At 35.3% G+C, this 13,799-nt stretch overlaps 1 protein-coding gene across 4 annotated transcripts in view; it reads right to left on the reverse strand.

The window, feature by feature from the left end:
* Positions 1 to 13,799, reverse strand: part of Spata5 (spermatogenesis associated 5) — a 178,001-nt gene that overhangs the window by 125,099 nt on the left and 39,103 nt on the right. For all 4 annotated transcript variants that reach the window (XM_027391951.2, XM_027391953.2, XM_027391950.2 and 1 more), the window contains exons 12-14: positions 11,780 to 11,833; positions 8,011 to 8,090; positions 2,011 to 2,137 (exon numbers count right to left, since the gene is read on the reverse strand). In XM_027391951.2, coding sequence (XP_027247752.1) covers positions 2,011 to 2,137; positions 8,011 to 8,090; positions 11,780 to 11,833 — 261 coding nt within the window. The remainder of the gene's footprint in view (positions 1 to 2,010; positions 2,138 to 8,010; positions 8,091 to 11,779; positions 11,834 to 13,799) is intronic.

The following is a 13,799-nucleotide window of genomic DNA, read 5'->3' on the forward strand; positions in this document are numbered from 1 at the left end:
CTAAGATTGGATGCCATTAAAAATATTTATACTGTTACATAATAAAATTATAGATAAAAGGATTTTGAGGAATTGCCCAGTTGAACAACTAGCCTTAAAAACTGGATTGTAAAAGATGAAAAACTAAGAGAACTTCAAGAAGTGGTGTAGTGAACTTGAAACTATTTCAGCCTTCCAGTATAGCACCATATCAATGACTCATACCACAGCCACTCTACTTTACTGTGATAGCTTACTACAAGTTTAGCAGTGTATCACTTCTCATATAAATCATGATTTAGCTCCAGAGACCGTAAACAATACATACATTTAAACAATTCACAGAAAACTGGTTTATTCATGCCAGGCATTGGTGGCGCACGCCTTTAATCCCAGAACTCGGGAGGCGGATCTCTGTGAGTTCGAGGCCAGCCTGGTCTCCAGAGTGAGTGCCAGGATAGGCTCCAAAGCTACACAGAGAAACCCTGTCTTGAAAAACCAAAAAAAAAAAAAAAAAAAAAAAAAACCAAAAAAAAAAAAAAACTGGTTTATTCAACATAAAATGTTTTAAAGGCTTCAATGTCAGACTTATAACTTCTAAATAGAAATGACAGAGGTAAAGAAAAAGGGAAGGTAAACTGTGTCTTTGGCAGTTTGTTACACAACAAAATCTTTATGAAAGCTGCCAGGCTAAGTCATTTAGTTTGATTTAGAAGAACACAGAGAAAATTTACCACACACCCAAAATCGTACTTCAAGAAACAAAGTTAACATTGAAGGCATTCAACATCGGGGAACCAAAAGTATCCGTAAGAGCTGGCATTGAAAAAATGGAAACCTTAACAGGATAAACAAAAAATATAGTATTCTGACTGGGGGTAGATTTGAATGAGGTAACCTTTGAGGGTTTCATCATCATGTTCTATACTCCTTGATAAAATTTATTCCTACTTTCCACACACAACACCTGTGAGATGTTCAGCACTGACCCACATCCTACCAATGTTCAGACCCCAGCTGGCTTGTGTGGAGACAGCAGGGCAGCAGTAAGGTAAGCAAGTCCTCTCATCTGCTTTTGACCAAGAATCCTTCACCACACAGCCAAACGCCTAATTGAACTAAACAGAAATTATCTTCTAACAGAAAGAATCCTTCTTATTCTCAAAAGGATCTTCTAAATGTTAGAATTTAAAAAGTGCACATAAATCCATACAGAGAATTATAGCTAAGGTACATACTGGGAGAACAGAATATTTTCATTCTAATACAGTCAAAGTGATGGTTAGGACAGCGCTTCTATAACATTATGGTAGGTAATATTATTCTCTCAAGTATGAAATAGCTTAGTCGTTTATCATGGCATAAATGAAAATGCTAAAAAATTCTCAAGAAGCCTAAACTAAATAGAAAACATAAATCTTGAATATTTAATTTTCTAGTGAAATACAATAAAAGCTTCTGGCAGCAGTGATGGGGAAGGGGATTCCAGAAAGTTACAAAATACTTTCATTAACAGGATAGTTCCCTGGGTGGCCTTGGACCTAGCCATCCTAGCCTCCATTTCTCACTGTAATTCTCAATAAAAGGGTATGACATTCTGAGTTAGGAAGAGGCTGGCTACTCTGTTCCAACTCCAGTTCATCTGCACTCAAAGACTCCACTGCAACGATTCCAGCTACCTGAGAATAAACCTGTTTCTAATACCCTCAGCAGAAGTACAAATGGGTCATGCACAGTCAATACTGCATTCAGAAGTTTCCTGAACATTGGGAGACTTTGGGTCTCCAAAAACACTAGGTTTCTCTTGTCCACTAACAGGAAGTAGTAAATCTGTAACAAGTAACTACAACAGTGAGCCTGTTTAACATCCCCCAACATCCTCTTAATGAAAAACTCAAGAGTGATGTGACAAAACAAGCTCAACAAAAAGGCATAAATACAATGACTACAACACCCACACCACCTCAACAATAACAATACAAAAAGACATAAATACTATGACTGCAACACCCACACCACCTTAGTTCTTACCTTGTCTATTCTGTCTGGGCGATTAGTAGCTGCCAAAACTGTTACATCTTTTAGCTGTTCAATCCCATCCATCTCCGTTAACAGCTGAGCCAAAACACGGTCTGCAACATCCCCAGCACCTGAAGAACTGATATTATGAAAACAGGTTTTAAAAAATTCTTCTTTCCTATCTTTCTAAATACTATTTACTACTTTAAAAGTTTTTATTCGACAAGAAAAAAATCTGTTTGCAAATGTGTGCTTGGCAAGTCATTAGTAATTGAATTATATCAAAAACTCTATTAAAATAATTTCCTTTCCTATATCATCAAATATGTTAATCTTTCTAACACTAAAGTGGTAAATGACACTAGGATTAAGAAGCAAGACATAAGATTACTTCAACCAGTTCCTCAAACACACAAAGAATTAAAGACACTCAAAATTTACATCTGCCATATACTGACAGGGATAAGCAGTGAAAGAAAGTTACTTTATGATATAGACTCATTGCTCAGAGGAAGGTTGAGTTACTTGAAAAATTCTGCCTATCTCCCAACAAAGGGGATGTCTCTAATCTCTCTAGATACATGGAAATTATCAAGTATTTTATAAACACAACAGCAGGTGGGTAGTCACCACAGCCCTCATTTCTGAACAAACTGGCTCACCTACAAAGTCATTCACAAACCCAGTTCCTTACAGACACACTTAAATCAAGTAAGAAAACTCTGAGAGAATAGTTTATCAAGATCACAAGATAACAATTCTCATTCATAATCATGCTGATTTCTTCAGATCTATGAATTATCTAATCTATGGAATGAAATAGCATTGTTTGTCTATTAACGTACAGATATCCAGTCAAATGCACTTGGGAAGAACAGGAAAGAAGAACAGAAAGAAGGTTTCTGTTCTGTTTCTGTCATAGGATGAATGTTATCTTTACACTGGCACTTGTGACAGGACACCTAGCATAACCACCATGTATAGAGTTACTGACAGAACTCAGATTAAACATACAGTAGAAGCTTAAAACCTTGACAGACCATCCACAGGACAGAATCTTCTGACCCACAACTTAAAACCTGACATGAAGTATTACTTGTAAGTGTTGATGCTAAGTGTCAAGTTGATTTTGTAACATGAAAAATCAATGACCCAGAGACTGATATTGGGTTTCAAACTTCAAGCTGAATATCACAAAAGCAAAGCAGCCGGGAACTAGCTTTTTACCTCTACCTCAGGCTGAATGGGCTGATCCCGTCTCCATGACCTCTCACCAAGCCTCAGACTGTAACCTCTACTCAGTGAGGCTGGAGAATGAATGCTCCATACTGAATACTGAAGACCCTGCTTCTATCTTTTATACCCCTCTAGTGCTAAGATTAAAGGAGTGTAATCTGTTACTCTTTTAGTCTGATTCAATCACGAGTATTCCTGGGTGGCCTTGAACTCAAAGATCAGAGACTATGTGGAAAGCCTGAGTCCTAATCCTTTCGGGTCAGCTAACGATTAGGTAGCTGTTATCTAACTCAGCCTAAAAGTAAAATGAATATTTTAACTAGTCTATGTCCTTCACAATTTCCAGGAGTCTTTAGCAATCAAAGAGCAACATTAGCAAAAGTTCTGAGAATTCATAATTATTAGAGTCAAGACAGAAAAAAAATTAAAGAGTAAGTCAATAAAATTAAAAATCAACAAATGAAAAATCAATGAAATCCATAGTTAAAAATATAAACAACACCCACACTCATAAATTAGTAACAAAACAAAACCTATTTGGGTATTCTGTTACAGCACACCAACTAGATTAATGTATCTTAAAAATTAAATAAAACATCGAAGGGCTCTAGCAGAGTACTCAGCACAAAGTACAAGTAGGTAGTAGTTACAACCACCATCGTTATAATTATCATTCTCACAACTTAATAAAGATACATGTCATCTTTTAAAATTACCCCCAAGGAACTGAAATGGAGTGTGACCTATAAGTATTTACTTTATTTTAAAAAATGGCTATGGGCTGGAGATACAGCTCAGTTAGAGTGTTTGTCTTGCATGCCCAAGAGCTTGGGTTGATCTTCAGAAAACACACATAGAAGAGGCAAAAGAGGATGAGAAAAAAAGAAGGAAAGCAAGAAGGGGTAGTATCAATGGGGTGAACATAATGTAAGATTTTCAGAATCTTAGAAATAACACTTTGGGATAGATACATTCAAATCAATATTGCCAGTTCCCACCAGGCAGTGGTGGTGCATGCCTTTAATTCCAGCACTCCAGAGGCAGGCAGGTGGATCTTTTTGAGTTCCAGACCAGCCTGGTCTACAGGGTGAATTCCAGGACACCCACGGATACACAGAGAAACCCTGTCTCAAAAACAAATTGCCAGTTCCCTACACAGTCTTCATTATAAACAGTAGAAAGCATCCCTTAATTTTGCTATGGAAACTATTAATCCAGTACTAAGAATAGCTCCTTTGACTTGCTTTGTACAATCATGCATGATCAAAATTATCAGCCTGTATTCAATATATTAATAAAAGGCTTTTGTTCCTAGGTGCTTCAGAAGACTACTGTCATATACTTGTAGAGTTCCTTACATTTCATTTCAACAGTTTGTTTTGTGCTCAAATGCCTTGTGAGTCCTCAAGTAATGATTTACTTTGAGCAGTACATAGAGAATATACTTTCCAGAGAGTTTTGCAATGTAAAAGTGGTTATTTTTAAAAAGCAAATTCCTCCAAAACTGGCAAAGTATTTTCAAAAGCATTTTATAAAACTGTATACTCAGACACAAAAATGATTCTCTCAGGAAATAAACTAAATAATAATAATAATAAAAAAATCCCGGGTGGGGCATTGGTGGTGCATACCTTTAATCCCAGCATTCGGGAGGCAGAGGCAGGCGGATCTCTGTGAGTTCAAGGCCAGCCTGGTCTCCAGAGCGAGTGCCAGGATAGGCTCCAAAGCTACACAGAGAAACCCTGTCTCGAAAAACCAAAAAAAAAAAAAAAAAAAAAAAAAAAAAATCCCGAATCCTTTAGCTTCTTGGATCTGAATCAACAGTTCTCTTCATTTAAAAAAACAACCAACAATTGGGGGGTAATGTGTTTTCAAAAGGAACTTAGATTTTTAGGAAAATTCTACCCAGCATTTGCATGTGAAAATTCAGGATCATAACCTATAAGCTTTTAGATTGGTTTAATACATAACATTTGGACCAAGTAACTTAGGCACTTATCTACTTAAAAACAAAAAAGGAATCTATAAGGTTTCTCTATAGCAAAAATATTTTTAAGCGTAAAAGAATGACCCTTGGGTAGAAAGTAACACAATGCCTTTCCTACAAAATGAATTAGTACTGTTCATGATTGGAAGCCATCTTTTTTGAAATGTTTTCTCATCAGCCCAAGAAGCTTGGTGCTCTGGTTGAAGAGAGGCTCAGAATTTAAGAGTGTGTATTCTCTTACAGAAGACCTGGGTTCGGGTCCCAGTGCACGTCAGGTGGCTCAGAACTGCTTGTAACTTGTGCACACACACACACACAATGTAAAAATAATATAAATAAGTTTTTAAAAAGAGCACAGAACTCATTTCCTTGTAAACCTTTGTCCTTTCTTTACTGTTGCTAGTAGCGACATGCAAAGAGCACCAATCACTTCTTAGCACCAGCAACAAAGGTTTTCAGTTAAGGCCCACTTCTCAGTTTAGTTTTTCTCAAAAAAAAAAAAAAAAAAAAAAAAAAAAAAAAAAAAAAAACCATGGGATTTTTCACTCTTCTTGTTTTGTTTTTCAGCTTTGCTTAGTAGTCTTTTTTTTGGGGGGGGGGGTCAAGACAGGGTTTCTCTGTGTAACAGCCCTAGCTGTTCTGGAACTAGCTCTGTAGAGCAGGCTAGCCTGGAACTTACTAAGATCCACCTGCTTCTATATCCCCAGTTCTGGGATTAAAGGTGTGCTTTTTTTTTTTTTTGGAGCCCTCTGTCAGGGTGAACTATTGCAAAATTTCTAAGAATCTATACAAAAAAAAGAAGAAAGAAGAAAGGAGAAGGAGGAGGAAGAGGAAGAGGAAGAGGAAGAGGAAGAAGAAAAAGAAGAAAGAAAGAAAGAAAGAAAGAAAGAAAGAAAGAAAGAAAGAAAGAGGAAAAATCATAAGCAGAAATGCTGATGATAAAATTTCACAAGACAGTCTGTTTAAATACAACACAAAATCTATTTACCAATGAATGGAAAACTTACAAGCAGAAGCTGTACTCGGGAGCTTGCTCCTAAGTTCTAGACTGAAACAAATCAGCTCCTCTGACCCTCTAGCCCCTCATTTTTATTAGTCAATATTTTGATTATTCAATTCTATGTCTGTGTGCACTGTTCTGAGTACCTGCTCTTGTTTTAGCCAGAGGCTAAAACACTATGGCTCTTGAGGATTTAACAATTATAATCTAAGGAGTTGATTTAAACTAAATGTCCTTTCAGATTCAAAATTTTTGAGGCTCTGGGCTGTTATACAGTACCTATGGGAAATTACTTAGTTTTTTCAATTAAAGCTCATATATTTAGAAACTTATCATGGTATCTCTTGTCACTTATATAGAAAAAAAATGGTGGTTAAACATTAAGAAGGGAATGCTTCCATTCTGATTACCTGTATCATTTTTGCCTTTTATTTCCATATAACTAATAATTTTAAAACGACCTGGTGAAAACATTTCATAGGCCAAGAAAACTTGGCTGACTTTCAAAACATCAGTAGGAAACAAAAACCATAAAACTGACATCCCAGGAAATCAAAGACAACATTAAGAAAAAGCTTAAATACAATTATTTAAATCACTGAAATAATGAAATGTCATAAAATTTTACTATCTGCTAGAGAAAGGCAGCAGAGCATTCAAACATTCAGCAACAGAAAATACTAGTTAGACACACTTATAGTAATTCCTCTTTCTTTTCATAAGTCAAGACCCTTGTCCAACTTATTCTCAAAAGACACACAATGCCAAGAGGCACTTAATATAATCAAAGGGTTATATTAAAACACAAAACAAAACAAAAACTGGCAGACTATACACAGATGATGTGGCTAGCCAACCACTTTTCCACTATTATGTATCTGTTGTGGACGCCTTGCACTACAGCCTCAGATAACTAGCTGTGACAGAAATTTAAAAAATTTACTAACTGGTCCATTACAGAAAACATTTGTGAGATTTAATTCAAGGGTAAAGCACATGAACAGCAAGGCTAAAGTCTTGTGTTTGGTCCCCAGAACCAAAAGAAAAAGAGCAGAAATGATGTATTAAATCTACCTTCAAAAATAGCTCACTGTCATGATAATTACTATGCTGGTATTTGAAAAACTGATAGCATCACAATAAAACTACATCTGAAATGCTCCATGACTACTTAAAACCCTTTGAGCATCTTGTCACCAAGGTCTAAGAAAACATCCCAAAACTTAAAGAAAAAAATTCTAAAATTTAAAGCATTTTGGTCCAATCAATTTAGATAATTTACATTCCTTTTTATTCTAAGAGGTTATTCTAGAAGCATCCTAAAATCTATATAGTAATATATTTTTTCTCTTTTAAGCCTTTTAAATTTTGACATTGTCTAAAGATGAAATCATTTTTTTTAATCAACACAAAGCTACAAACATGAAAATAAGATCATTGTGTGGGTAATATAGTAACAACTTTTATAATTTGATTTTACTATACTAAATAATATTTAATTAAATTGTATTCACTTGTAATTATATTTTTATATCAATACTATTAATTCTAATATAGTACTAAGGGATCATTATAGATAAATAAAATTAACTCAAATGCTTCAATTTTATTATTTTTTCCAAATGTACAGGAAATGATTACACAAAGTAATTAGATGAAATAACTGGGTAAAGGAGAAATTAATTGCACAGATTCAAAAATAGTTTCTTCTAGAAAAATATAGTAATAGATAAATTTGCATAAAATATTAACTTCTATTATTTAACATGCTAATATTAACATTTCTTACCTGCCCCTTTCAACTGCCAAAGCATCAAGTTCATCAAAGAAGATAATGGAAGGTGCCACTGCTCTTGCTTTACGGAATATCTAGGAGAAAGAATACCATAGTAGACAAGATTAACAAATGCTAGAAAATTCCAAAGTTTGCTTCCTTCTGAAAACCATGTAGAATCAAATCTATTATGTACAAACCTATCGCCTGATCACTTCATTTATACCTACAGCATATGCCCAAAACACTGTAGTGTTTTAAAAGTAACTTCTGTAGTGGTGAATAAACTACCACTTAATACAGTAAGGAGGAAAACCAGTCAAGTAATCAGAGAAATTCAGCTAAATATCAGCTCCACCAAGTGTCGTGTGAACTTGAACAGGCTAATTTACCTCTTCAGCCTCAATTTCCACATCTAGGAAAGGATGATGGTAATAATTCATACAGACTGCGGAAGATTGGGAAATGAGTAACAAACAGGACATAAAACATTTGGCCCAATACCTGGAACTTAATAAATAATACTATCGTAAAACACATTTAAATGAAAGCCATATAAAACACTCATATATCTCAAAGTCATAATCATTTTCTTTTCAGAATGTACAGAAAAATGACTGACATAAAACCCAGGCAAGAAAAATGTCCAGATATTATAGGACCATAAACTAGCCTAAACATGAGCCAGACAAACCATGAAAGTCAGTGTCTTAGCCAACAGAACAGCCAATACAACAAAGTATGAAAATGAGCTTGGAAGAGAACAGCATGGGCAGAAAAATACCCAGCTATGTGTCTCTTATAACTTAGGCTGTAATTTTTTGTTCATGTGTCACATGATCATAAAGATATAGGGGCTAGCTCAGTATTTGTAGATACTGCCATTTTTCACACTGCCGTTCCAACTAAAACTTTACAAAACTACCATCATCTACACTTTAAAGCAGAAAAGACAAAACACAATTTTAAATAGTTTGTGACAAAATAATCGAAACCCCTTTGTCCTGATTAGCACTAACATCTTCACAAATAAGAGCCAATACCTATTGCTATTTTTGTGTTCTATGAACATATGGGGACACTGTGTGAGGCAGGTTTAGTATCTGTTTAGGAAAGTCATGGCATGTGATCAAACGGTGACTTTAGTTGCCCCAACTTGACCCAACTTTAACAGTTAGAATGAAGAAGTACTATCAGTCAGGAGCTGGCACTAAAGGTCTGGCTTTAAACGTCAGCTGACCGAAGGAAGATACACTGTCTAAACCACCAGGCAGAAGTAAGACCAAGTCAGTAAGGTGAAAATTTCAAATATGATGCTTATTCAAGATAAAAAGCTACTGAATGCCATTGGTCTACCTGTCTATTTTGTGCCAATACCAAATTGTTTTCAGAACTATAGCTCTATAATAGAGCTTGAAGTCAGGGATAGTGATGCCTCCGAAGTTCTTTATTGTACAGGGTTGTTTTGGATATCCTGGGTCTTTTGTTTTTCCTTATAAAGTTGAGAATTGTTCTTTCAAAGTCTGTGAAGAATTGTGCTGGGATTTTGGTGGGGATTGCATCGAATCTGTAGATTGCTTTTGGCAAGATTGCCATTTTTACTATGTTGATCCTACCTATCCAAAAACCTGTGAGATGCTTCCATTTTCTGGTATCCTTCCATTTCTTTCTTTAAAGACTCAAAGTTCTTGGGATACAGGTCTTTCACTTGTTTGGTTAATGTTTCCCCCAAGGTATTTTAAGTTGTTTGTGGATATTGTGAAGGGTGATGTTTCTCTGATTTCTTTCTCATTGCGTTTATCATTTGTATATAGTAGGGTTACTGATTTTTTGAGTTAATTTTGTATCCTGCTATTTTGCTGAAGGTGTTTATCAGCTGTAGGAGTTCCCTGATAGAGTTTTTCCGGGTCACTTATATAGACTATCATATCATCTGCAAATAGTGAAAGTTTGACTTCTTCCTTTCCAATCTGTATCCCCTTGATCTCCTTTTGTTGTCTTATTGCTCTAGCTAGAACTTCAAGGACAATATTGAAGAGGTATGGAGAGAGTGAACAGCCTTGTCTTGTTCCTAACTTTAGTTTGATGTTGGCTGTTGGCTTGCTGTATATTGCTTTTATTATGTTTAGGTATGTTCCTGTTACCCCTGATCTCTCCAAGACCTTTATCATGAAGGGGTGTTGGATTTTGTCAAAGGCTTTCTCAGCATCTAGTGAGATGATCATGTGGTTTTTCTTTCTCAGTTTGTTTCTATGGTAAATGACATTGATGGATTTTCGTATGTTGAACCATCCTTGCATCCCTGGGATGAAGCCTACTTGATCGGGATGGATGATTTCTCTGATGTGTTCTTGGATTTGGTTTGCCAGTATTTTATTGAGTATTTTTGCATCAATGTTCATGAAGAATATTGGTCTGTAGTTTTCTTTCTTAGTTGTGTCTTTATGTGGCTTGTGTACCAACATTATTGAAGCCTTGTAAAAAGAGTTTGGCACTGACCCTTCTGGAGTTACTCCCACACTACAATCATACTTCACAATAAAACTTACACTAATATGTCATTGTACAGTGACACCCATACCAGGTTCATACTGTATAGTCACAACTACACCAAGATCACACTGAATAGTCATGCCCACACTAGGATCATTCAAAATACACAGTTACACTTACAACAGGATCACACACTACACTTTTATCCACACGAGGATCACATTGCATAGTCACACTATGCACACACACTAAAATCATCCTGTATTGTCATGGATTTGAACAGTGAAGACACACTGGTTTTTAAGGGGTTTTAGTTAATATTAAGTTAAAGCACAATTTAGTTTTCCAAAGTAGTGACAGCCATGTTTCAAGATTTGAATGCTATAAGCTTTAATCTAGAAAGCAGGCCCACGTGTTGAAAGGCTAGGTAGGGCCTTGGATTTATCCTGTTCCTCTTCCTAGAGTATCTCTTCCATCTCAGAGGACTGCAGAAATATCTGAACTTTACTTATCTTTCACTTTCCCCACCTTCAAATGATTGTCTCTACATGACCCACCACCATACCTCTACTCACAAATTTCTATCATGAAGACGACTCCATTATTTCCTCCCATAAACATCAATAGGTATTATTTAATTTTTATCTGTAGTTCACTTTTTGGTGACAGATACTTAATGAATGATAAGCTGGAATCAATGCTATACATACCAAGCTTGACTCCCTTGTAAACATTCATATTGCGTTTCTTACTATAAAATAAATTTTCAAATAAAATTTTATGGAAATATTTTATGATCTGAGGGTTTGTGCCTAGTCTTATTGTAATTTGTTATGCCTTGCTCAGGTGATATTCCTTGAAGATCTGTTCTTTTGGGGGAAGGAAAAATGGAGCGAAAAGTGGATCTAAGAGAGAAGGGAGGGGGGCTGGGAGAAGTTGGTTAGGAGAAAATGGCAGTGTATATAAATAATAAAAATAAAAAATAATAAGAAGAAAAAAGGTATCGAATGTAAAAGTTTAAAAAACCATAGAAGACTGACGCCTTTCATATAGACAGACACTTCCTTTTGCAAAAATGGGGAGGGATGGTAGTTATTAAAATTAATCTTGGGTAAAAATAAAAGTTAGGATAGTATGATAGGTAAGAACAAACACAAAATATTAAAGAGTACTCAAAGTTGCATTTTAAATCATAACATAGTATTTGCTTTAAGAAAAATTGTGTCACTTTCCATAACCCAAAATTAAGTAGAAACTACACAGAAGGATGGAAATGTGATTCTCTTCTTACCTCTCTAACTGCTCTTTCAGATTCACCAACATATTTATTCATTAATTCAGGTCCCTGTAACGAAAGAAATCAGTGATTTGGTATCTTCATATAGTCACCCATATTTTAATAAGGAGGGGAAAAAAACACAAAAGAGAAAGTAAGCCAAAAAATATTTTATTTAAATTAGTTTCTATAGCATGCTTATTTCCTCTGGATGTTATTTAGCCTCAAAGATTAAAGTCACTGCATGTTCTAAAGCTACAAATCAATACAAAGGAAAGGTGGTGACTAAACAGGTTTTATAACAATTTGCTTACTACCTGATTATCCACCTATGGATAGTTTTACGATATACCAGGCATAATGCAGGCACCAAAGCTAGAACAAGCTAATTTAGAAGACCGACAAAGAAGTCACATGTGAAGATTCCAAAAACCCAATTACGTCTGTCTATTAGTTTATACCTAAATCTATTAGAATAGCCCTATCTGGCAAGAAGTAAAGACCTCAGAAATATTCTTCGTAGAGGTCCATGATAAACCCTAAAACCTAAGAAAATAGAACAAGATTTATGCAATCTATTATAAAAAGTCCTTGAATGTTTCAATGTCAACACTGCCCTCAACAAGACAAGGCCATGCAGGTACTTCTTAGCTACTACCCTTGCCAGAGGAGTCTCAGGACCATCCACACTGTTAACCACCTCAGATCACATTCTTATAACCGCCCTTGTGGTAAAGTTCCATCCATAGTGTCTATAGTCACAATCTGCTGGCCCTGTCTGAACTGCCTATTTTTGGTTATCTGTCTAATACTTTCCCTCCAGGTATTATGTAAGAGAAATCAAATTGTACTAATCAGCTACATCAAGAAAATTCCTAACCTGCCTGTGCAAGCAAAAATTAATCCCATTAATAATAACACAATGTTACAATTATTTATATATTTTTGGCCCTGTAGATTAATAGTCTTACATATTATTCTTACTCTTCATTTTTGAAAAAAAATTCTTAAAAATGTGAAATTTATTGTTAGAAGTTGGACCAAAACAAGTTGCAAATTGGATTTGATTGCTGGAGAGCAAACCTAGACTTCAATATATTAAGATTCATAAGACACTTGAGAAAAAAACAAAACAAAACAGTAACATAAAAAAAAAAGGCAATTTTAAATTATCTAGTACTATTGAGGACATTCACATCCAATGGTCAGAGCTTCTAGGTCAGAGCTCTAAGTAGACCTTTACATACATGCAAGGAAACACAGAGTATTACTAACACACTAATTATGACAGCAAAAATAAAACTCGAACAATCTCAAAATGTAATGATATAAAATGGGTAAATAAACTTGTAAAGTCCTCATTGAGTGGAGATCAGGATGTCGAGGTCTGCATGGAGGACCAGAAAAGAAAGATTAGAAGTAGAGTCAGCAAAGAAGCTGCTAGAAGACCAAAGAAGTGCTGCTTTGCACATGTGCAAGAAGTGAGTGTTCAGAATGTTCTGACGGAAAACTTAAGGATAGCATGATTCCTAATCTCCCCACATATTAGTAAAACATTTTGCAGTTTCATCTGGCAATATTATTTCCATAGTTCCACAAAATGATGAAGAATAAGGACTGTCCTTTCAGGATATGGCAAAGAGTACTTTTCATTAACATGTGCTACTTTAGACTTTTCTAAACAGGACCACAGAAAGGCATTAGGAGAGGAATTGAACGAGCTTCAAGCCCCAAACAATAAAACAAGCTTTAATGAGCACAACAGGTTTTTGTCGGAGGCAGGATATGGTTAAGGGATTTTTATGCAGATTTTATTCAGTTTAGGGCAACTAATTAGGCAACTTGTGTACTGACAAAGTTTGGAAAGGAAACTGTTGGAGTCACGGTTTTTATTGGATGTACATGCCAAGTCAGTATTATTACTGTTATTCTGGTAACAACTATTCATAAAACAGAAGGGTATGACACAAAATACTAATATAATGAAGACTTTTAAAGAAAAAAAACACAATGTAAATCCAGACATATAACACAC

This window comes from Cricetulus griseus (genome assembly GCF_003668045.3).
Source record: "Cricetulus griseus strain 17A/GY chromosome 1 unlocalized genomic scaffold, alternate assembly CriGri-PICRH-1.0 chr1_0, whole genome shotgun sequence".
Taxonomy (NCBI): domain Eukaryota; kingdom Metazoa; phylum Chordata; class Mammalia; order Rodentia; family Cricetidae; genus Cricetulus; species Cricetulus griseus.